This window comes from Canis lupus, chromosome 7 (genome assembly GCF_003254725.2).
Source record: "Canis lupus dingo isolate Sandy chromosome 7, ASM325472v2, whole genome shotgun sequence".
Taxonomy (NCBI): domain Eukaryota; kingdom Metazoa; phylum Chordata; class Mammalia; order Carnivora; family Canidae; genus Canis; species Canis lupus.
Window position 1 is genome coordinate 37,258,403 of NC_064249.1, and position 23,541 is coordinate 37,281,943.

Below are 23,541 nucleotides of genomic sequence, written 5' to 3' on the forward strand. Positions count from 1 at the left end.
AACCCCATTTGTTAAACCTTTATCACCGGCTAGCTTCTTTAAATTTCTTTTTGCTCTTCTGTTCATTCCAGATTTATTCAGCTAGCCAAAGACATATGGCTAATCCAAGTTATTTCATTTCAACAAGTACTTCCTACTTCATTACTTTTGAGGACACTGGCTGTTTCTACCTATCTAGCCAACTCATTATTACGTTACAGAACTCTTCTATCTGAAATTTTTAGAGGTTCAACCCTCTCCTCTCAGAAATACATTCTGTTTAACCCAAGAGAATAAAGAAAACTTATTTCCAGAGTGCTGAAACTGACTGGTGTGTTTGGTTCATAAACGACAATCTCAGATGAGTAAAGTAACCAATTTCTAAAAATATAAAAATGACTAGCAGAACTTACCAAAAAAAAAAAAAAAAAACAACAAAAAACAAACAAACAAAAAACTGAGTTGTATAAACAGTTCCAATCTTACTAAGAAGTATTAACTCCAAGTAATTTCCCCAACTAATCTGGTTAACAAGAAAACTCAATAATCAGAATGCTGTATTTACATTAAAAAAAAAAAAAGACTATTTATATGACAGAGAGACAGAGCGAGAGACAGCGAGTGCGCATAAGTAGGGGAAAGGGCAGAGGGAGAAGGAGACTCCCCACTGCACAGGGAGCCCCAAAGTGGACTCGATCCCAGGACCCGATATCATGACCTGAGCTAAAGGCAGATGCTTCACTGACTGAACCACCCAGGCACCCCAGATTGCTGTATTTCCAATCATGCCATTTAATTTGTCATATATGACAAATAAAATAACTGTAGTAACATATAATATATACTGCTATAATATAAATGGCAAACATATCATACTGATTAGAGAACATTAAAATATGGCAAAGGGAAGAAAAGAAGCAATGCAAAGATAGGATGTGCTCAAATCCAGTTCAATTTAAGATACAAAATCTGATTTTACAACTCAATAGCACTTCATCCTTCTTCTATATCTCTTGCTTCTCTTCAGCACACTTAACCCTGAACCACCCACATGGGACTATCCAACACTGCCAATTAGCAACAGATATAATTCCAAATCTCAGTTTGGTTTCCCCTTTTACTCAAGGGTACTCTTTCTTCATCCTATTCTAGGATAAAAGGTTTTCTGTATTTTTGTTAATGCTGAAAGATAAAGAATCCTAAGAATATTATACAATGCAACCAAAGCAAGATATTATATATTGCTACCATTTCATCAATTCCACTTTGTTAAACATATGTGATCAAGAATTTGACAGTATTTTCAAAATATGTACTTACTTATGTACTTACTTATTAGAAAGCAAAACGGTGAGATGAAGGGTAACATCATCACCACTGGACACTGTAGGCTTCATTGTCTGAATATATCTGAGTGCTTGTCTGTGCTCACCCTGACTCATGAAGGCTTGAATAATTTTTGAATGTTGCCATGACACAGGTTTCACGGTAGCTGGGTGAAACAGAAGATCCAAGCCGCTCTGCAAAAATGACACAAAAAGTGATAAATGCAGATATAACGTGCTGCATTTAGACAAAGTAGCTATCCTTTAAAAAGACAGGCAATCCTAAAGTCACAAGCAACACATTAAATATAACCTGTAAGGATCTACTTTACTTTAACCCACAATATGTTTTATTTTAAATAAAAGCCTTATCAAAAGCCCTGTTCTTTTGAGGCCTCATTAAGCTATTATGTAAAAATCCTTCTGCCTTCAACTTCATATATCAATGCCAAGTCCTGTGTTCTACAGCAATTGTGTCTCTAACAGAGCAATCACTGTATTTGCACTATTAGTAATTTTTTATTATTTATTTCCTTCTTTAGGCAATATAGGACCTGGGATTCTGAACTGTTCCATCTCTGTATACTCGCTGCCTATAATCATGCTTGGTAAAGGTACTGGCTGAGCTGAGTCCACTGTAAATTATTGCAGAAGCAGACTGTATCATATCTGGAATGTCACATTTAATCCACAGCTATGTACTCCTTCTGAAATGCTAATGTTTTATGAAAGTTTACTCTAAGTGAGCAGACTTACCCCATAGTCATTATGATCTATCAGCCAAAACCCTTGAATAAGTTTCACCTGGCCCCAAGGAATGGCAAAGGCAGTGGGAAATGATTCAATGCAAGAATCTGTTTTGTTTGGAAAGGAATACATAATATCAAGCAACAAATAAATGGTCTTTCAAAAAGAGAATTAAGGACAATAACAAGAAGAAAACATCCTATGTATCTATTTAAATGAGGCAGGAACAGACTACAGCAGCAAGAGGCTGGAAGAGACCACTTTTAGGATTCAACAACAGATATCCAAGTATAGCAGTGTTATTAAACCAGCCAATCCTACAACCACTTCACTCATTCTCAACAGTAAGTACCACCGCAAAGGACATGAACTAAAGTCCACTTTCTTCATTCCTCAAGTCAGTAACTTACTAGCAAACTAAAGAGAGAGCTACAGACAAAACTCCAGGTACACAGAACCCAGCAGCTTAAGCAAACACATAATGTATTGTCTTATAAATTATGAATGACAGATATGACACATTTTTACATTAAGAAACAGACATCAGTACAAAAATACCGCAAAGACCACTGGGCTCAGACTCAATGAGAAAGGGAACATTAAGCTAACTTATCGTGTATTTGCAGGGAACACGTAAGTTAACCTCATTAAGAAAGATCATTTGGCCAGCAATGTTTCAGAGCCACTGTTGGTAACTTTGGTGCACAGTTTCAGGTCTGCCATAGACCATCTAAACCCAACCAACAGACCCTGGGTTAATATTCCTTTAAAAAAATTGCAAATGTGAAACTAAGATTAGACTAGATGTGCAAGGTTCCTACTATTCTCAAATTTTGATTTGGGTAATACATGAATCATTTGACAGTGTTTTAAAGGATACAACAGCATGTTTGCTTGTTTCAGTAACGTCGTCCAGTAGATATATGTCAAGCAGTGCCTATACAAGGGATAAAAAATTCAGTGTGTTTTATATATTAATTCACTAACACTGTTTTTCCCAGGCCTAGTGCCAGGTGTGAAAAATGTAGCTAAGCACATCCCCCGCGGCCCCTGGGCAGCCCTGTGGTCCTCACGTGGGCCCGTGTTGTGGAGAACGTACATGCAGACTAGAGGGAGGGTACTTTCCCGTGCCGCCTTCATCCCGCTTCCACAACCTCTCTACACCATCTCCTAACTGAGAGACCATTTCGTCAATCATCAAGCAATCCGGGTTCCACTTCCCTCTGCAAAAAGGGCAACATTTAGGATTATTCAATATTTGTGTCAATTCCTACTATCAGAACGATAAGCAGTAAACCCTCAGCGATCCCCACAATCAAAAGAAGAGAATTGAGAACAGGAACCCATTTAGTATCACATGAAGTCCAGTCACTAAGAATCAGATGAACCCTGCTAAAGCCTCAGGCTTGGTCATCAATAAACCCATGAGCAAAGGTCAGGTCCCGGGGACAGCATGATCCTGCTGCCAGATGCCCAAGACTATGCTAAGTTTTACCATCCACAGCAAACTGCACAAGAGCATGGCAGCTGGTTGAGCATAAACATGCTGCAGTTCAAAGTCAAAGGGCTATGATTTCCATTTTACTACTTGAGAATCTTCTGAGCCTAGTGATTCCTTCAAAAAATTTATCACTGAGTGCCCACAAGGTGGTCGGCAGATACTGTCCCTGCCTCCTCATCTAATAACAACCAGGGTGGCAGCAGTTCCTACTTCCTATGCTTCCTGGGCAAGTCAAGCACTGCATCCACTACTTAATCTTTCTTTATACTGACTGTGCAACTTATGTGACAAGCAGGATTAGAAAGCATAGCAAACTCATTCAGAGACACACACTCAGGAACTAACAGATCTAGAATTTTAAAATATGCCTAATAGGGGCACCTGCCTAGATGGCTCAGTCAGTTAAGGGTCCAACTCTTGATTTTGGCTCAGGTCATGATCTCAGGGTTGTGAGATCAAGCCCCCTGTCAGGCTCCATGTTCAGCTGGGGGTTTGCTTGAGAGTCTCTCTTCTTCCCTCTGCCCTCCCCCCAACTTGCATACATTTTCCCTTTCAAATAAAGAAAATCTGTAAAAATAATGTCTCATAAATTTCTCAAATCGGTGCTCTGTCTCCAAGATTATTTCTTCTAAAGCACCAAACTTGCCACACACCAAATTATACCTAGCACAGCCTTTTAAGTACTGATTTCTGGGTGATTCTGACAACACTCCTGGTTTCCGCATTCGTGAACCACTGCTCTCAACATTGCAGGCTATTCTACAAGTATCACTCCCACTTGAGGAAGAAGGCTATCTAATTCCAGAGACAGAACCCTGCTCTTTCTTCTATTACTTCTGCTTCTTTATTCCAAAGGAACCAATGAGGCTGATACTCATATACTTTAAAAAAGAGAAACAAAATAAGTCAAAGAAAACAGTGGCTGAAGCACTGAAATGCAACTGTTAACATAAAGAATGTAAAATGCCTAACTGGTGGTATGCTTCATGGTTTTTGATGTACTGGAGCTATTAGTTCTTTTCAGAGTAAGAATCCTCGGAAAAATACTTGCTTAAGTGATAGAATCTCCTCTAATCAATTGTGGTAACTACTTTAATTAGGAAATACTGAGTAGCCATACTCAAGTTATCAAATAAAGGTATAACCATTAGGTCAAAGCAAAGAGGCAAACATTACAATTAAAATAATGCTGGTAACAAATTCTGTCACTTAAGAATTCCACACATTTTTTCTTTCTGTAGCATGATGAATTCTGTTCTGATAAAGCAATCACTTCTTACAAAAGCAACTTCTATAGGTTTTAGAAAGTTCTGGAAGGTACCTTGCTAGACGCTCACACTTCTGTCGACGACTGGTGTAGTAGTTCTGAATTACAGGGTAGTTGTAGTACAACCTGGACAACTGCACAGCATCATCTAGATTTTTTTTAAGAGTTGGGAAAAAAGTCAGTAATATTTCTAAAATATCCCAACAATATCTAAAGTTACCCACATTAATATTTTACTATAATTGCACGATGTTTAGTCTGCAGGCTTCCCAAATTTAAGTAATATACGGCCCTTTATTAACAGATACATAAATGAAAAAAGTCTCTCATGACGGTCCATAAAAAAACAAGGATGCTGGCTTAAAATTCTGGAGAATCTATTGCAGAAATGATTCCACTCCCCTAATCCTTAATCATTCCCTTAATTTCAAATGATAATCTAAAAGCAAGCAGTATTTACTATTTAAGTAAAAACCAAAGAAAATAATGAAAGAATAAGATCAACAGGGACAGAAGCACTTCTAAATAGAATCTAACATGTGCCCTGGAAATGTAAGAAGTTAGAGGCTTGAGAAGTCTCAACAGGGGTGCCTGGGGGGCTAAGTGGGTGAAGCATCTGTCTTTGGCCCATTCATGATCTCAGGGTCCTAGAATTGAGCCTCACATCTGGCTCCCTGCTCAGGGGAGAGACTGCTTCTCCTTCTCCCTCTGCCTCTGGCCGTCCCCACCCCTTCCCTGCTCATGCTAATAAGTAAAATCATAAAAAAAAAAAAAAAAAATGTGTTCTAAACAAACACAGCAAAAGTCAAATTCTCTGATTCTTGGTATTGGCATGAATTATTAGATGAAAAGAGAACAGATGAAATTATATTGCTTGATGGCAAATCATCTTGATCAATAAGCATATTAAGAGAACACTTAAGGAGAAAAAGATCAGAGTATAAAACCCACAGTTGAATGGATCTAAATTATAGCTGATGATATCACTGAGCCCTTTTTTAGAAGCTACGTTTTGTCAAATATTCTTTCATGTCATTTGGCACAATAAACATGTATGGAAAGCCTGTTTATCAAGCATGGGGCAAGGCACTTGAGATACAAACTAAGACTAGAAGAAAATGTAAGAGAGGTGGCAGAAGAAAGGAAATCTGAAAAGTACAACAACCAAATGATAGAGACTAAAGAACGTTTCCATTAGCATCTACAGATTCAATAAATGTTTTACCTAAGCCCTCTGGTAAAAGCCCAGAATGACAGAACCAAAGCACCACTTGCGTGTACTGGCAGATGAGCCGGGTAACCAGGCACTTTTTGTGTAAGTCCATGAGACCTGTGAAGAGTGGAACACCAGTTGTGTAATGTTCAATTTATCAGCCACAAACGACAAATCAAGACACTGGACAGTTCTCAAAAACGAATTATCTGGTGACCTTTAATAGCATACATGGGTTTTTAAACACACTTAGCTTGAAAAAATAACCTCCAAAATGCTGAACTAAGTAACTTAATGACTAGGCAATTAAGGTGAACCTGCTTCCACCTTAGCTACATTTCCATTTACCTAGTTTCAGAAGTCAAATGTAGACATTAATGTAAACTAGTACAGTAATAACAATGTAGGTTGTTCAAACCAGGCTTTTAAGTAAAATTAGCAATCTTGGTTAAATGGCAAAACAGAGACAAACATTTACAAGGATTTCTGTGAATAAAATTTATATATAAGAATTCAAAACTCTACTGGAAGTTCATACACGCTACCTTAACAGGAAGTTTAACCGTCAAATTTCCCAACTTGTATAAGCATGGGCTCATGGCACATCTAATAATGTTCTGTGGTTTCCATTTAAAAATAAGTAAGTAAAAATAAATTAAAAAGGCCTCTTTGCACTTTGCACAATGATGCATCTAAGACATCTATTCTTTCTTGGAGTAAAATCTAAATTAACTCATTCATGTAAGATAAACAGCACACCTCTCTCGGTGATCTCTTGGGCCTCTGTGGTAAAACAGTTTAAGACGGAATTAAGGTTGCTGAGAAGCAGGTGGCACTGTTGGAGAGACTGTATGGTCTGTGGGTCTATGAATCGACACGAACCATCAAATAGTGGTGTACCTTGTGGGATAAAATACAAGATTGGTTCTGACACAATACATCTGAGTTACTTAAAATCACAAACAAGATTTCTCAAACTCCTATTAATTACAGAATTAGACTACACATTAGATTTACAAAAACAAGGTTGAAATGGCAAATGATCTCAAGAAACCCAGAAGAGACAAATACAAATTCCTAGTTTTTTAAGACACAGAATGAACAATGGGATCAGAAGAAGGGGATGGAGAGTCAACGGGAGATTGACTAGAAATTAGTTCTAATCATTAAATGCTTCTCCCTCGAAGAAATCTTTCATATCAGATCTTTTATGTCCCATGATGTTTTTGTGATGATTTTATAAGCACTTTTTCCACCTCCAGTCTTCAAAAGTGATTAAGACTCAAAGACTTATTAAAATAAAATCGCATGCTTGTTACAAGTCATTGTAGACTTGATTATCCTTTCATTTTAAACTCAACAATGAGTTTACAAATTCATTTTTTGGGAAAAAAAATGGGTATTTTAGTTGCTACTGGCTACATCTTTTAGGTAAGATTTAATTACATTAATATTTAATGGGTAATTGGAAACCAGAAAACAGATGTTAATTAGAAATCCTTCCTCAAATCAATTAGCAATAATCACGCCTCGGATAAACCTCATTGGCTACGATACTGCCACTGTGCAAAGCTTCCTTCTTCAAATCAAATGATTTCCTTTACTTCCAATACATTTATTTTTTTCTTCCAATACATTTAATATGCTACACTTTGTATTTTAATTATATTTAGATCAAAAAAAAAAAAACAACTCCATTTGGGACACCTGGGTGGCTCAGCGGTTGAGCGTCTGCCTTCAGCTCGGGGCATGATCCCGGGTTCCTGGGTTCAAGTCTCACATCAGGCTCCCCTTGAGGAACCTGCTTCTCCCTCTGCCTATATCTCTGCCTCTCTCGATGTCTCTCATGAATGAATTAATAATTAAAAACAAAAAAACTCCATTAACCAGTAATGAAGCTCAAGGCAGCAGTAATGGCTGAGTTACCAGGTTCAAACCTGAAGTACCACACATTATGCTCAAAGTATAACAAAGGCATATAATTTATGAATGGATCTGAATTTTTTTACATGAATTACATAACCAGTCCTAAAGACATTTTCCTCTAAAAAAAAATACATTTTTTTAACCCTGACTCTGAAATACCAGGTGTTTGTTCCTCACTTTAACCGATTACTGAAATACTTAAAATTATTTCATGTTTAAAAGTTTCATAAATATGGCCTAAAATACCATAGAACCCCATGTCTTCCTAGTAACACGGCAGCAGATTCTCTACTATGGGTAACTTATTTATACAGTACACTTACTCATTCATCATTGACACATGATAGAAATAGCAAAAACAAATACTTCTAAATGAACTTAAATCTTACTTTTATGTACAGGGCAATCATATACCCTGAACATCATTTTTGCACAAAATGGGTTTTTGATATTTATAGGACACCTCAAAACTCAAAGTGTATGACAGACGAGTAAGACTGTCAAGAAGAAAGATTACTTCAAATGACTGATGACATCTGTTAGAAGATGGAGGTTTTTTTTGCCCTCCTATTCAGTTGTTTTATAGTCATAAATATTTTAAGTAGAAAGTGAGTAAGCAGAGGAGCTTCTGAGGTTACCTGGCACATTCTCCTAACTCTATCTTCAGCATCCTTCATAAATTCATCTACTAAGATCAAAGATAAGGTTTAACTCTGAAACTCAGTATTGCAGACATACTAACATGTTGCCAGTTTAACAATCTGTTGCAAAATCTTGCTCAAAAAAATAAATTTGTCAGGGTGCCTGATTGGCTCAGTGGTAGAGCTTGGGACTCCTGATCTTGAGATTATAAGTTTGAGCCCAACACTGGGTATAGAAATTACTTAAAAATAAAATCTTTAAAAGAAATGGTTTTCAGGAGCTTGGGTAGATGTCTGCCTTCTGCTTGGGTCATGATCCCAGGGTCCTGGGATTGAGTCCTGTGTGGGGCTCCCTGCCTGGTGGGGAGGCTGCTTCTCCCTCTGCCTCTGCTGCTCCTCTTGCTTGTGCTAACTCTCTCTTTCTCAAATAAATAAAATCCTTAAAAAAAAAATGGTTTACAAGTTCCAAAGTGAGTAAGTTATTATCGTCATGTACTTAAAACATAAACCAAGGTTAATTTTTTAATGTAATACTTACATAGTCTGTCAAATTCCTCTTTTGTAAAAACCACTTTATTCCATGTCCATTCAAGAACAAAACGCAGATTAGCAGCAGAATTTGGTTGCTCTTATTTGTAAATATCAATGGGGAGGGAGGGAGAATAATTACAAACAAAAAAATTAGTAACTCCAGTGGGGAAACCTGACAGAGACCACACTGAGCAATGCCATCATCAACACTGACAAGAGACACAAACTGGTACCAAGCCCAAGAGATACAGCAAGGAGAACATCACTTCATGTAGTGCGGCTGTGAAAAATGTAAAATCTCCATCTAATTATGAGGAAAAATTAACAAACACATTGAAAGGCTGGAAAATTATAGGCTTATATTCTTTAAACATGCCAATTTCTTGAAAGATAAAAAGCCTAGGAATTGCATCAGAGTAAGAGAGATTAAAAGAACATAAACACTAAATGTAAAGCATATTGTGGGTTACATTCTGGACTCCCTATCCCTATAAATGCTACTGAGGACCTTACTGGCATGATTAGTAAGATTCCAATCAGATCTGGAAATCAGATAATAGCATGTATCAAGGTTTTCCTGTTTTTTTTAAAGTACAAAGTGGTTTTGTAATGAATGCTCTTGTTCTTGGGAAAAAAACTGAAATACAAGTCAAGGAACGTGATGTCCTCAACTTATTCTCAAATGACTCAGCAAAAATGTGTGTAGAGTGTTTTTAAAGAGGATACACAACAATGGGGATGAATTCCAGAGAATTTTGCTCAAGAGTCAAGCCCAAAAGTTATATATCTACTATATAAATTCATTTTTGAACATTTTGGAAATGACAAAATTACAGAAGTATAGAACAGACTGGTAGCTCCTGGGGCTTAGCGGTGGGGGGAGGCAGGTGTGGGGGACAATGTGGGGGTCCTGAGACATTGTACCAGAGGCTTACCAGATCTGCAGGGGGAGGGTGATAAAAGGGTATATAGGATCCCTCTACATAACGTCTTAAAATAGCAAGATGACTATAATTATCTCAAAGTTTAACTAAACTCTCCAAAGGAATTAATAATTTAGAAAATTTTAAATACAAAAGTACTTTTTTGTTAAAAATTATCATCTTGGGACGCCTGGGGGTGCTCAGTGGTTAAGTGCCTGCCTTTGGCCCAGGGTGTGATCCCGCGGTTCCCGGATGGAGTCCTACATGCTCCCTGCATGAACCCTGCTTCTCTCTCTGCTTGTGTCTCTGCCTCTCTCTGCGTGTCTTTCATGAATAATAAATAAAGTCTTTTAAAAAAAACAAACTAGCATCTTACCTTCTTTTGTCCACTTTTTGATACATCCAGTCAAGAGTCCCAGGCAACTTGTGTGGATCGCTGCTGACAATATAGCTTCTAACTGTTCTTCCTGAATCATACATTAAAAAAAGGGGGGAAAAATAGTAAGAAATGAAGATAAAGGATATCTGATTACAGACTCAAAGATAGCAAGTTCTGTAAGAATACAAACGTTTAGGGGCACCTGGGTGGCTCAGTTGGTTAAGCATCTGATACTTGGTTTCATCTCAGGTCATGATCTCTGGATCTTGGGATTGAGCCGCACTTTGGGCTCCATGCTCAGCTGGGGAGACTGCTAGAGATTTTCTCTCTCCCTTCTTCCCCTGCCTCCTGCCCCCCTGCATGCATGCTCTCTAAAATAAATAAATCTTAAAAAAAAAAAAAAAAAGAACACCTACATTTAAAGGCTTATAAAATCATGACTCACTAGGTGGCTATAAACAAAAAGCCAGACAGTAACAATTATTGGTGGTAATACAGAATACCTGGAATCTCCATACACCGATGGTAAGGATGCAAGATGGTAAAGCCACTTTGGTAAACTGCCTTTAATACTGCATCACCTCATGACCCAGCAACTCCACACTCAAGAGAAATGAAAACACGTGCCCACACCAAAACTGTTCATGAAGCAACATTATTCATCATAGTCCCAAACTGGAAACAAGTCAAATGCCCATCAACTAAAGAACGAATAAATGAACTGCAGTACGTACATTCCTTACAGACATTACAGGACACAGACGTTAAACAAGACAAAGGGCTGACACATGCTACAACACAGATGAATTCGTATAAATAACAAGGAAGACTATGAAGACAGAAAACAGATGAATGGTTATCAAAAGCCAGGGGTGAGGAGGAGGGAGGAAAGAATATGGGGGTTTTGTGGGGGCAATAAGTGTTCTAAAACTGAATGTAGGGATAGGTGTACAATTCCATGGATTATTATTATTATTTTTAAAGATTTTCTTTATTTATTTATGAGAGAGACAAAGAGAGAGGCAGAAACACAGGCAGAGGGAGAAGCAGGCTCCATGTAGGGAGCCCAACGTGGGACTCAATCCCGGGACTCCAGGCTCATGCTCCAAGCTGAAGGCAGACGCTTAACTGCTGAGCCACCCAGGCATCCCCCAGAGATTTATTAAAAACTATGGAATTACACATTTTAAGCAAGTGACTATAAGATATAGCTGTGTCTTAGTCTGTTACTTAAAATCATTACAAATCACACTGAATATCCAAGAAATCTGAATTCCATTCATTCAAGTAGCAAACTTTATTTTATTTTTATTCAAACTTTTTTAAATGAAAAAAGAGGAGTCAAACAGGAATAGAGGGGCTACAATATGATAAAGGTTCCCCTAAAATGAAGAAAGGCATGACCCCAAATTGGACTCCGGTAAAGCAATTTACATTGACATCAGGGACAAAATAAGAATGTCTGCTGGTACCATTATCTTTACACAGTTTGAAGAGGTTCTACCAAATGCTGTGAGAAGATGACAAAAAATGGAAAAAGAAAATAGAAGCCTGTATTTGCTGATGACTGCACATCTTGAAAATCTAAGAAATTCTAATGTGGTTAAATATATATTAAGTGAATATACAAAAATCAATTGCATTTTTTTGTACTGGCAATAACCATCCAGAAATGAATACATGAAAAATGTTCTACTAAAAAGAGCAAAACTATGGAACATTTAGGGATAAAAATCAGAATGAGATTTGTTAGAACTATAAACTCTTGCTGATAGAAAACCAACCCTGAATAAATGGGAACATATAACATTTACACTTGGACAAAATGATGATAAAAATATCAATACTCTCCAAAATCAATGTGAATATAACACTTTTCCAAAGAGAGTTTCGGGCAGCCCAGGTGGCTCAGTGGTTTAGTGCCGCCTTCAGCCCAGGGCGTGATCCTGAGTCCCGGGATTGAGTCCCATGTCAGACTCCCTGCATGGAGCCTACTTCTCCCTCTGCCTGTGTGTCTCTCTGCCTCTTTCTCTCTCTCTCTCTGTGTCTCTCATGAATAAATAAAATCTTAAAAAAAAAAAAGAGTTCCAATGGGAGTGCTGGATAAAATCATCTTATAATTAATACAAAAGAATAAATGCCTATAAATTGAAAACTATGGAAAAAAAGGGGCCATATTAGCAAATATTAAAGCAGTATCTTAAAATGGCATAGAATTAGATGAGATTAAAGGGATGAAATAAAAACCCAGAAACAACGCGGTACAGACAGACACAGGAAATTAAATAAATGTGGTATGTCAGTCAGTAGAAGGATAAAAGGATATTCTGCATTCTAAGCTATAAGTGTATGTATAGCACAGCTGGACTCTTCATCATCTGGGAGAAAGAACAATCAACCTTTGATGCGACACACAAAGATAAACTGAAGCCTTAAATGTTAAAGAAACATTTAAATCTTACTTTTTTTTTTAAGATTTTATTTATTTATTCATGAGAAACAGGCAGAGACATAGGCAGAGGGAGGAGCAGGCTCCCTACAGGGAGGGATATATATATATTTGACTACAAAAATATCAACTTGTATGTAGCAAAAGATACCATAAAACAAATCACAAGGAAAACAGTAGGGGGATATCTAGAAGACTGACAACAAAGATGATAAATATGTATCATAGATTTCCATAGCCAACCCAGTAAAAAAAGGATAAGACCTAAAATATGAAATTAACAGAATACTGACCAGCCAATAAAAATATAAATTGCACTTATATCTTCCTTTTTGTGTACATGAAGAAGGGATAAAGAGATGCATGAAAGAAAAGTAGACATAAAACCCATGCACTATATATTTAAACTAACAAATGATTACAAAGTGGACACTGACAAGACTACCACTCAGGTTTAGATTCAGAGTATTTGGCAGTAATGTGGAAGCCCTGTGTCTGCTGCCACCCAACCCTCCCGTCCACCGTGACAACCACAATCTCTCCCCTGCCTTCTGAAGCCATCATTTTCTTGCTTTTCTTTTTTGCTTTACCTCTACATGTGCATCTCTAAAAAATATAGTTAATTTGGTCTGTTCTAGGAATGAAGTTAAAAAAAAAAAAGATACAATGAAGAATGGTCAACAAAATATCAACAGTTTCATGCCTCCACACACTTTAGCCAATTTTCTAAATTCAAATTATTCATGTATTATTTATACATAATTGGAAAAAAACCCAAAATGCACTGGAACACCAGATTTAATCACAGAAAACATGAAATGCTGTTTTATTCACATGGCTGAACTATAAGTAATTTTTTTCTCATTTCAAATTTTTAAGATATTATTGCTTTAACTAAACTTGCCAATATGTAATTAGAAAAAAAAAATCTGTATCAGTAAGTTCCCTAAAACGAGAAAGTTAAATGGAGCACTTCAAGTGCTCAAGTCCCTGAAGACCATGAACAGTAAGTCCTCTGCCATCACCCAGCTGGAGCACCGGGCAGGGAAAGGCAGTCCAGTCCCTGACAGAAGGACAGTAGGGCCACCAGTGCCAGAGTTACCTAAGGTCTTTTAATGAACCCAAGTCAGAGCTGCATAAAGCTATCTTGAGTCTCGTGCTTTTTCTACTTGTCTTCTTGAGGGCAGGGAAATGGACACCTACTAGCCTGAATGTGTATGGCTGGAAATCAGCAGCCTCATAGTTGGATTGTGCTGTTTTATCAACAACAACCCTCAACGTATTCTTGGGCCATTAGACAGAAAGAACAAATATATCTCTTCTGCACAACATACTAGCAATTCTTCTGTAACTCTCACCTGGTAGATGGGTTAAAAAGACCATACAACTCATGATGAAATAAAGAAACCTCCAACTGCTGTAGCCTTTCTGAAAAAAGATCTTGCTATCTATGGATAACGATGGAACACAGCCATTTACTTTCTGCCTCTGTATCATCACCAGATCCCAATGAATGATTGTTAAAAGAGCAGAGGAAGGTATCAATCGAGGGCAAAGAAAAGAGGAAGACACCATGGGGCAAGACAGGTCACCCAAATCTGTGAACAGTAGTAATAAGGAAAGGTGATGGACCCAGCGATGTGATGGAAACTGTGTCCTCAGGTCCTCACAGAGGGGAGTGGTGTGAGAACAGAGTTGGGGTAGCTCTCCAAGCAGTCAGCCTAAGTTATTGGAGAGACCACACACAGAGAAATTGGGGGCAAGGGTGGTCAGACATAGGGCTGGAAGCAGGCAACAGGTAGACAGTCTACAAAATAGCCACTCACATACCCTCATTTTACAGAAACTTGGAACCTTCTCACAGGCTTTCAGAAGATACTGGATTCAAATAAAGCAGTGATTCTCAAAACACTGCATCAGAATCACATCAAGAGGGCGCCTGGGTGGCTCAGCAATTGAGCGTCTGCCTTTGACCCAGGGCATGGTCCTGCAGTCCTGGGATCGAGTCCCATTTGGGCTCGCCTTGGGGACCCTGCTTCTCCCTCTGCCTATTATCTCTGCCTCTCTCTGTCTCTCATGGGTAAATAAATAAAATCTTAAAGGAGGAGAAACAGGCTCCTTATCGGGAGCCCAATGTGGGACTCAATCCTGGCACCTGAGGGTCTCACCCGGAACCAAAGGCAGACGCTCAATCATTGAACCACCCAGGCATTTCTTTTTAAAAAGATATTTATTTATTTGAGAGAGACCAAGACAGTGCCAGCGAGCAGGGGGAGGGACAGAGGGAGAGAAGTAGATTCCCCACTGAGCAAGGAGCCCAGGCAGGGCTTGATCCCAGGACCCTGAGATCATGACCTGAGCCAAAATCAAGAGTTGGACGCTTAACTAACTGCGCCATGGTGCCCCCACATCAAAGGCTTCTTAAAACACTGAGTGCTGGGCTCTACTCCTGAATTTCTGACTCAATACTCCAATGATAAAAACCAAGAACAAGCTCCCAGTGATCACATACTTTTGTTCTATACCATGAGATTTACTAGTAAATCCAAGACGATTTTCACTCATGTGGTCTTGTTCCCTTGCACCTGTGCAGTTCTCACAGGAGCTGGAAAATGGCTCCCGGCCTCTTATAACAACTTCTATTCATGACGTGCCTGAGGCTGCCATGATGGGCCTCCTGTCCTATGGCCTTCTGTACAGCTAAGTGAATCTGGTGCCAAGTTATGGCCTACCGAGTCCTGGGATTACGTATTTTAAGCCAAACATAAGACCACAGCTACTGATCACACAGAGTGAGCATTACACTACTTAATCTACTTTTGCAGAAATTATCTAGCAGATTTTAATTATGATAGAAAGCTAATAATGTGACTCAGAAGGAACAAGAGCATTCGACATCATCTCACCTGACTTAAACTGGATGGGTGAGTATCATTAAGTCTTGGTGACAGAAGGCCAGCCATAAGACACCGATTATAGCCATCAGGTATGAATTCACTCAGAGATGCTCCTGACTTCTTCAAAAACCTCAATGTCTGTGAAAATTGATGAATAAATACCAATCAACACACAATCTGAAATAATCAAATTTAAGAAGTTAATAAACTCATCACTCTACTTTATACTTAATATTTTGATACTGATTGGAAATTGTAAAAGACTCTCACTTCTTGCAAGGAAAAAGGTTTATGGGTTGAGCTAAACCAATACATGCTAGTTATGAATAAATCACTGATAAGGGTACTTTGGGTGGCTTTGTTTTTATGATGGGTAAGCCTATCACTTCTAAAGCTGACACTCAGTGACAACAGATCTTAATGAACGAACACCCCCCGCACCCCACACACAGCCCTGCAGTTTATTCCTCCTGATCTAATGTAAAAGAGTTAATATGAAGTATAGATATGGCATTCATGCACATCTAGCAGATTATCAACCTCGAAATCTGCCACTTTGTGTTTTCCTGGAAAAGTCTTTTTCGATCTATAGTCGAAATTACCCACTCCATGGCAGGCACTGTGCTAGGCACCTTCTTTGAGTTACTCCACTTATTCATAAACTTCCTGAGATGAAAGAGGAGAATTAAGAGTAAGAATAAAAAGGGATATATATTGTTAAGGCACTGACCTACTTTGCTCTTTTCCTTAAGGTTCAAGTAGCTAACATCCACACAACCCCAATACTTCTTCTGGGAGGTTGCCATCAGTAACTGATGCTACTAGTTGCTCATATCACAAACCTAGCAGAAGCTACCATTTAAGCTGAAACAACAGTTTATATAATTAACACTAAATAAAGTTTAAATCTGTAATCTGACTTTAGTTCAGTAAGATACACTCTATCTACATAGTTGTTACCTACCTCCTTTTGAAAGCCATTACAAGTTACATGAACAATTCCTGAGTTTAACAAACAAGTCGCATCTAAAACAAAGATGTAAAAAAAAAAAAATCTGTTTACATATTATATTTTAGATGGCATTAATAAAACAACATTTATCCTAACAAGAGACTGCTAGGCAAGATATCAAAATTATTACATACAATAAATTTTAAAATAATTTTTCCAGATATTTCTATCCTGATAAGATACCAAACTTCAACATAAATAATAGTTATCTTTTCTAGCAAATCAATAGTGGTAATTTTTTCATAAAACATCCAAGTATTAAAATTCTCATGTACATATCAAATTAATTTCCTAAGCATACCCATGTATTAACTAACGGTAATGAGATATGACCAGGTAACTATATACATACATACATACGTACATATATATACACACACATACACGCATACACACACCCACGTATACTACACACTATGTATTGCCCATTTATGTACGCACACACACACACTATACATATATATATATATTACACACAGACATCCTTGTGTGTATTATTTTTCTCAAAAGGTAATGTTAAGGAAATACATACCAAAATTGTAAATATTTGCGTTAAAAAACTGCTCAGGAGGTGGATATGAAGGAGGGATTCCTCGACTTAAGCTTCTCTCATTTACTAGTACATCCAAGATGTAATGTGGGTAAGTCTTATTCACAACAGACTCCAGTGACCACAATGCAAAATAAGAGCAATTATGCAGATACTCTCCTGATCTAAAAGAAAATTTTACAAAATTATCAAATCACTGAGCTGCCACACATACAAATACAAAAAAAGAGAGGGAGAAATCATACCTTAATGAATCTGGCATTTGTGCATGATACCAACGATTTATGTCAAAAAGCCCTAAATACATAGAGGGCTTTCCTTGTCCATATATATTCACCTGCCAGGTAAAGACTGAAACACTAGTGTCAGGAGACAGAGCTAAAAGAAAGAATATAATTTTTATACATTGAGTAATCACAAAGTAAAATGATCTCAAATAAAATTTTAGCAACATTTTCTCATAAATTATGAAGTTTTAATCATACTTGATATGTCAAAGCACATTTCTATCACTCATTCTGTAAGTTGTATCTTTAGATCTTGTAAAGATATATCTTATATCTTTACTGTTTCTCCATTTCAAGAAGATTTCATTAAAAAGTACTAACCAGCAAAGTTATTCCTGGTTTGTTTTCGTTTAACATTTTGGCAACTTTGAGGTACTAGAGGGAAAAGCAGACAATTATCCTTCTCCTAACAAGGGCACACAGCCAGTACCAGAGATTGTCAATACCGAAAATGGAAGCTGTGAGGCACCCAGCTTTCTAGTGGAGAAGGGCTGCTCCAACTCTATGGGAAGGGGAGTGAGGGGATAGAGACAAGCACCTGGACAGTGGTTGTGGGGAACAGAAAGACAAGAACAAGTAGGAGGCATCAACAAGTAAGAGGCATCAACAAGAGAGAAAAAAGCAAACATCTGAGACACAACTAATGGAAAACATAAAAGCAGAGAGGAGTAGGGAATAAGAGGTAGAGTCTGAAGAGTGGTATTCTGGGCACTTTTAGCTGGATGTGAAGACTGGACCACAAACACAGACGTAGGAGAGGCACAGAGGATGTACCCAGGATGGAGGAGCTACCCATGAGAGTGAATCCCAATTTAAACACACACAAACAGGACTCTACTCTAGGGAACATGCCCAGAGCTGAATGAACCTACCCCAGGACCATATTTCTTTCTCACAGCCACCCTTTGCAAAAAGTACAACTGTATTATTCCACTCATAGGTGGGTAAAGGGAGGCTCAGAAATGTTAAATAATTTGTCAAGGGTTACAACTAGTGACAGAGCTGACATCTGAAGCTACATTAGATTCCAAAATCTATGGCATTTTTACTGTGCAAGGGTTGTTTAGCAGGAAAAAGGGAGGATACTAAACGAAAGAGAAAAACTAAAGACAACCAAGTCATGTTTGCCATTTGTGTCAAAAAATACACAAGGAACCATTATTTTGACTATTCATACTAGTCAAAACTAGAGACCATTCTTGTATGTTTAGAGAGCTGGATTAAAATACAATGGTCCTCCCCCCCCAAAAAATACAATGGTCCCTCATTTAAGGGTCCTTTGATCTACTCTACTTGGGTTCTGCACAGCAAACTGGAAAGTAAGAAATACCAAGTATCTCATACAGACCCCTAAAGCAATTCTATAATCAGTATTCCAATTTTTTTTAACTGCCAGGAGTATGAAATATTGCTAAAAAGCAATATCTGTCATAAATCTTAAATCAAGATAAATATTAAAATCAAGCATTCCACAAGACATATAAGACTGCTTTTAACCAACCTTCATTCATACCTTCCTCTCTGTCGCCATGATATCGATATTTCTCTATACTCTGGCACCCCAAAAGTTTGGTATTACTAGTCTGTCCCCTCAAAGGAAACATGCCACCTGTGAGGTCCAGTGTGTATCTCTCTTCACAGTACTCTAATCCCTGAAACATAAAATGTACACAAATCTCTATCTTAATAGAATTCTAAGCCAGAAGACATTAAAAAATTAAATGTTCTCTGAATTTAAAAATTTTTCATACAATACAAAGAAAACACAAACTTAAAGAATAAAGAGAACAAATCACAGAAAAAGGCTCTGAAATTTTATATGGCTTAAACACAAACAAAAGGCTAAACTCAGTCTCTTAAAAATAGTAACCAACAAACCTTCTAAGGCAGTTATCAAACACGAAAACCTTCATGTATTTTCAGCTAGAGTGTAAACTGGACTAACCATCACAATTATGTACAAATATACTCAGGCCAGCAAACCTCTTCCTGTGTTCTCAGTGAAATTCTTGCTCTAGAATAGCAGCTCGTAAATTTTTTTTGCTCATCAATCTCTTTAAGAATCTAACAAAAGCTGAGGCACCCGCGTGGCATAGTCAGTTGAGTGCATGAGTCTTGGTTTTGGTTCAGGTCGTGGTTTCATGGTTGTGGAATCGAGACCCTCTTTGGGTTCCACGCTCAGTTTAGAGTCTGCTTAGGATTCTCTCTCTCTCCCTCTACCTACCCCTCCTACCCACCATGCACATGCATGTGCTCTCTCTCAAATAGATACATCTTTAGGGGGAAAAACAATCTAACAAAAGCTATGAAACTTTTCCCAGAAAAATGCATAATCATAAAAATGTTACATATAATTCATGGATTCTTTAAAGCCCATCCACATAACCTCAAACACTAGGTTAAGAAACCCTATTCTATACAAAGTAATGTAGGGGCAACATGGCTATTAGCAGCATGCCACTTTTTCTTGAAGAATTCAGCTAGAAAAACAGTCACCTGAAAGGCTAATGTACTTATCCTTTTTTAGAAGTGGAAAGACCATTTTTTTTAATTTAAGAAATTGTATTTACTTTTATAAAGATTTTTATTTTTATTTTTTTTTAGATTTTTTTTTTTTTAGATTTTTATTTTTAAATGGGGTGCCTGGGTGGCTTAGTCAGTTGAGCATCTGACTCTTGATTTCAGCTCAGGTCATGATCTTGGGATTGTGAGATTGAGCCCTGCATTGGGCTCCATGCTAAATGTGGACCCTGCTAAAGATTCTCTCTCTCCCTCTGCTCCCTACCTCACTTGCACTCTCTCTTTCAAAAACACAACAAAAAAAGATTTTAAGTAATCTCTACACCCAGCGTGGGGCTCCAACTCACAACCCTGAGATCAAGAGTTGCATGCTCCACCGACTGAGCCAGCCAAGTGCCCCACAACTGTTTATAAAGTCACCCCATGGCTTACTGCTTGATATATTAGAGCAACAAAGTGGACCTCTTTTTCCTGAGTATCAATTAGGTCACAAGATGAGTCTTGCTCAATCCCTTCATTTCAGATGAAAATGGTAGGTGGGTGAGTTAAGAGGGCTACCTTGGTAAAACAGCTAGTCTTCTGATCCCTAATCTAACACTTTTCTTCATTACACTGTGAATACAGCATTAACTTGAATAGAAGAATAACTTTTCAATATGTTATTATCTTCAAGACTAAAATAGGCAAACAATGATAAAAATGGTCATAATGAACCCGTATTCCCAGTACATTTACCTCATACAAGACTTGCCCTGATGCCAAACACTTTCTATCACCAAAGGCCAGCTGAAGTAGATGTAAACTCAAAACATCCCCTTCACTGAAAGAAACAGAAACGAGCTGAGAAGAAACACTAAAGATCCTTTTAACACATTGAGTATCTCTTTCTGTCCAGTAGACAATATTGAGCGCACATGACAAATTGAAGGTCAATGTGAAGAACTTACCTTTATTTGGTCGTTTTCACAAAATGCACTCCTCTGAAACAATAACTAATTTTTATCTGTAACAGATTCCAATTAACTTAAGCTGATGTTATTTGCACATTTCAGGTGACCCCTTCTGTGGCAGAGATCATAAGCGTTTACCCAACATTCCTTCTCCCCATCTTTAACAGGTGTGCTCTAGTTAGGCACATGGCTATCTGAAACATTTCCCAGCTTCCTTTAAGATGGATGCAGCAGGCCCACGTTCTGGCCAACAGGATATAAACAGAATTATCCCATGGCAACTACAGAAAACCCTCTTTAGAGGACTGCCTGTCCTTTGCTTCTTCTTCCTGGTCTCTTCCTCCACCTTGCTAGGCTTCTACCTCAAATGAAGAAGTAAGTTGCTGCCCTGAACCACAGAATGAGGGCTCCAGAATATGAATAGAAGGCAAAGATACCAAATCAACTCTTCACTGCTCAAGTACAGTATGCAGTAAGTATTAAGACCACTGATTTCCATATTGTCTGAATTTGAATTCTTATTCTTTTTGGCTGATCCTTCTTAAAACACATATTCTACTTGGCCTCCAGGATGTCACACAATCTTCATGTTCCTTACACTACACTACCCTTAGTCCTCTGCTGGCTGTTCTACCCTCTGAGGCTTCTCCACCATCAATTATCTTCAAGTGCAGAAAGGTTTCTAGCTCCCTTCTCTGTTCTCACTCTGGGCTGGTGGTTCTCTATCTTGTTTGCTTATTATTAGAATCACCAGAGGAGCTTTGAAAAAATACTTATGCTTAAACCCAATCACCAGAAATTGATTTAATTGGTCTGATCTAGCCAGACCAAATTCAAACACTTACTTTATCCTCCCTATATAAATTAGTTCTACTCTTCTGACCTCATCTGTGACCTATATATACATTCTACCCTTTACTACTCTTCTTGCTGTGTGCCTTGAGACATTTTTCTAAGGCCTTTGCATTCTTTTCCCCAGATTACCTCCATGGCTCTCCTACCGACATGCCCCAACTTCTTTCAAATCTCCCCAACTATACTATCTAAAAGAACAGTTCCCTACACCATATTCTAGATCTCCTCTCCCAGTTTTATTTTTCTGTATTTAACATCAATACTCGAAATTATATGAAATATATGCACTAGTATATTTATGAAATGTAGTCACCGAAATATAACATCTAGAAGTACAGAAACTTATTGGTGTTATGCATCACTACATTTTCTACAACAGTCACTAGCACATATAATCACTTAATGATTTTGTGGAATGAATAAACATATGGACATGAAACAAAAACAAATAATCTCTAAAAGACCAAATACTAAAGATAAACTGTATACAACCAACATTAAAGGGAACAACAGAAAAAAAAATAAAAAATAAAAAAAAATAAAGGGAACAACAGTTTTTTCATTCCCCTTTCCAGATTACAAAATTAACATGGCTTTTATTCTAATTGATGAGCACCATGGCAACAATTTAAAATCGATACTCATGTAATTCCGTGATGGTATGATCACTTTACAAGTGATTCTTTTGGTTTTCCTTTTTTATTCTGTTTATATAATCATTCTGATGGAGAAAAGGAAGGACCATATCACCTGTCTTTCTAATTGAGACTTATACTTCATATTATTTTCATCCACTTATAATACTAATGCCATCTACTTATACATACCAACATGTGTATAAGCATTAGTTATGTGTGTAAGTACTATTTGCATATGTCTATGACTATTATTTATACATGTGTATACATATTATTTGTATATGTGTACATATGTATTTTTATTTTGTATTGTTCACATATATACATAAGCAAATGTAAATAATCTTATATGTAATATCCAGGAGCTTACAGACTGCTCTATGTCTACCCACAGACCACATGTCAGGAACTCTGCTTTAAATCATATTACATGGGACACCTGGGTGGCTCAGTGGTTGAGCATCTGCCTTCAGCTCAGGGCATGATCCCAGGGTCCTAGGATCGAGTCCCACATCAGGCACAGGGAGCCCACTTCTCCCTCTGCCTGTGTCTCTCATGAATAAATAAAATCTTAAAAAAAAAAAAAATCACATTACATACATACACCAATATATATCACAGCCTTCATCAAATTCTCAAAGAGAAAAAAAAAAAAAAAAAAAATTCTCAAAGAGGTCCATGATCTACTAATTTAAGGGCCCAAATCAAAGACTAGAAGTGCACAAAAATACCCCTCTCAAAAATATTTCACATCAATAATACCAACAAATGCAAAGTAAATCATGTAGGAATAAATAATCCAACTTATCAATTAAATTAACCCTGTCCTATTAAAAGGATATACAGAATACTAGGAAGTGGTTTAAAAGTCACTACAGAATTGTTCCCTTGGGTTATTTATTTGGTGTGTTGTGGATAATAAAGATAAGTAAACACAGGGCATCACTGTAA

The 23,541-nt window shown here is 37.6% G+C and overlaps 1 protein-coding gene and 1 pseudogene across 7 annotated transcripts in view; both read right to left on the reverse strand.

Annotated features, from left to right (window-relative positions):
- The window catches only part of AHCTF1 (AT-hook containing transcription factor 1), a 77,631-nt gene that overhangs the window by 28,554 nt on the left and 25,536 nt on the right, over positions 1–23,541 (reverse strand). For 6 of the 7 annotated variants that reach the window (XM_049112441.1, XM_049112438.1, XM_049112442.1 and 3 more), the window contains 15 exons: positions 20,883–20,967; positions 19,129–19,279; positions 17,586–17,718; positions 17,323–17,504; positions 16,743–16,804; positions 15,788–15,916; positions 10,430–10,520; positions 9,138–9,227; positions 6,792–6,932; positions 6,045–6,149; positions 4,874–4,967; positions 3,151–3,274; positions 2,932–2,988; positions 2,061–2,207; positions 1,312–1,499 (listed from right to left, as the gene is read on the reverse strand). In XM_049112441.1, coding sequence (XP_048968398.1) covers positions 1,312–1,499; positions 2,061–2,207; positions 2,932–2,988; positions 3,151–3,274; positions 4,874–4,967; positions 6,045–6,149; positions 6,792–6,932; positions 9,138–9,227; positions 10,430–10,520; positions 15,788–15,916; positions 16,743–16,804; positions 17,323–17,504; positions 17,586–17,718; positions 19,129–19,279; positions 20,883–20,967 — 1,779 coding nt within the window. The remainder of the gene's footprint in view (positions 1–1,311; positions 1,500–2,060; positions 2,208–2,931; positions 2,989–3,150; positions 3,275–4,873; positions 4,968–6,044; positions 6,150–6,791; positions 6,933–9,137; positions 9,228–10,429; positions 10,521–15,787; positions 15,917–16,742; positions 16,805–17,322; positions 17,505–17,585; positions 17,719–19,128; positions 19,280–20,882; positions 20,968–23,541) is intronic. The other variant, XM_049112439.1, reaches the window with a different exon arrangement.
- On the reverse strand, positions 7,388–7,606 carry LOC112649005 (U4 spliceosomal RNA; annotated as a pseudogene).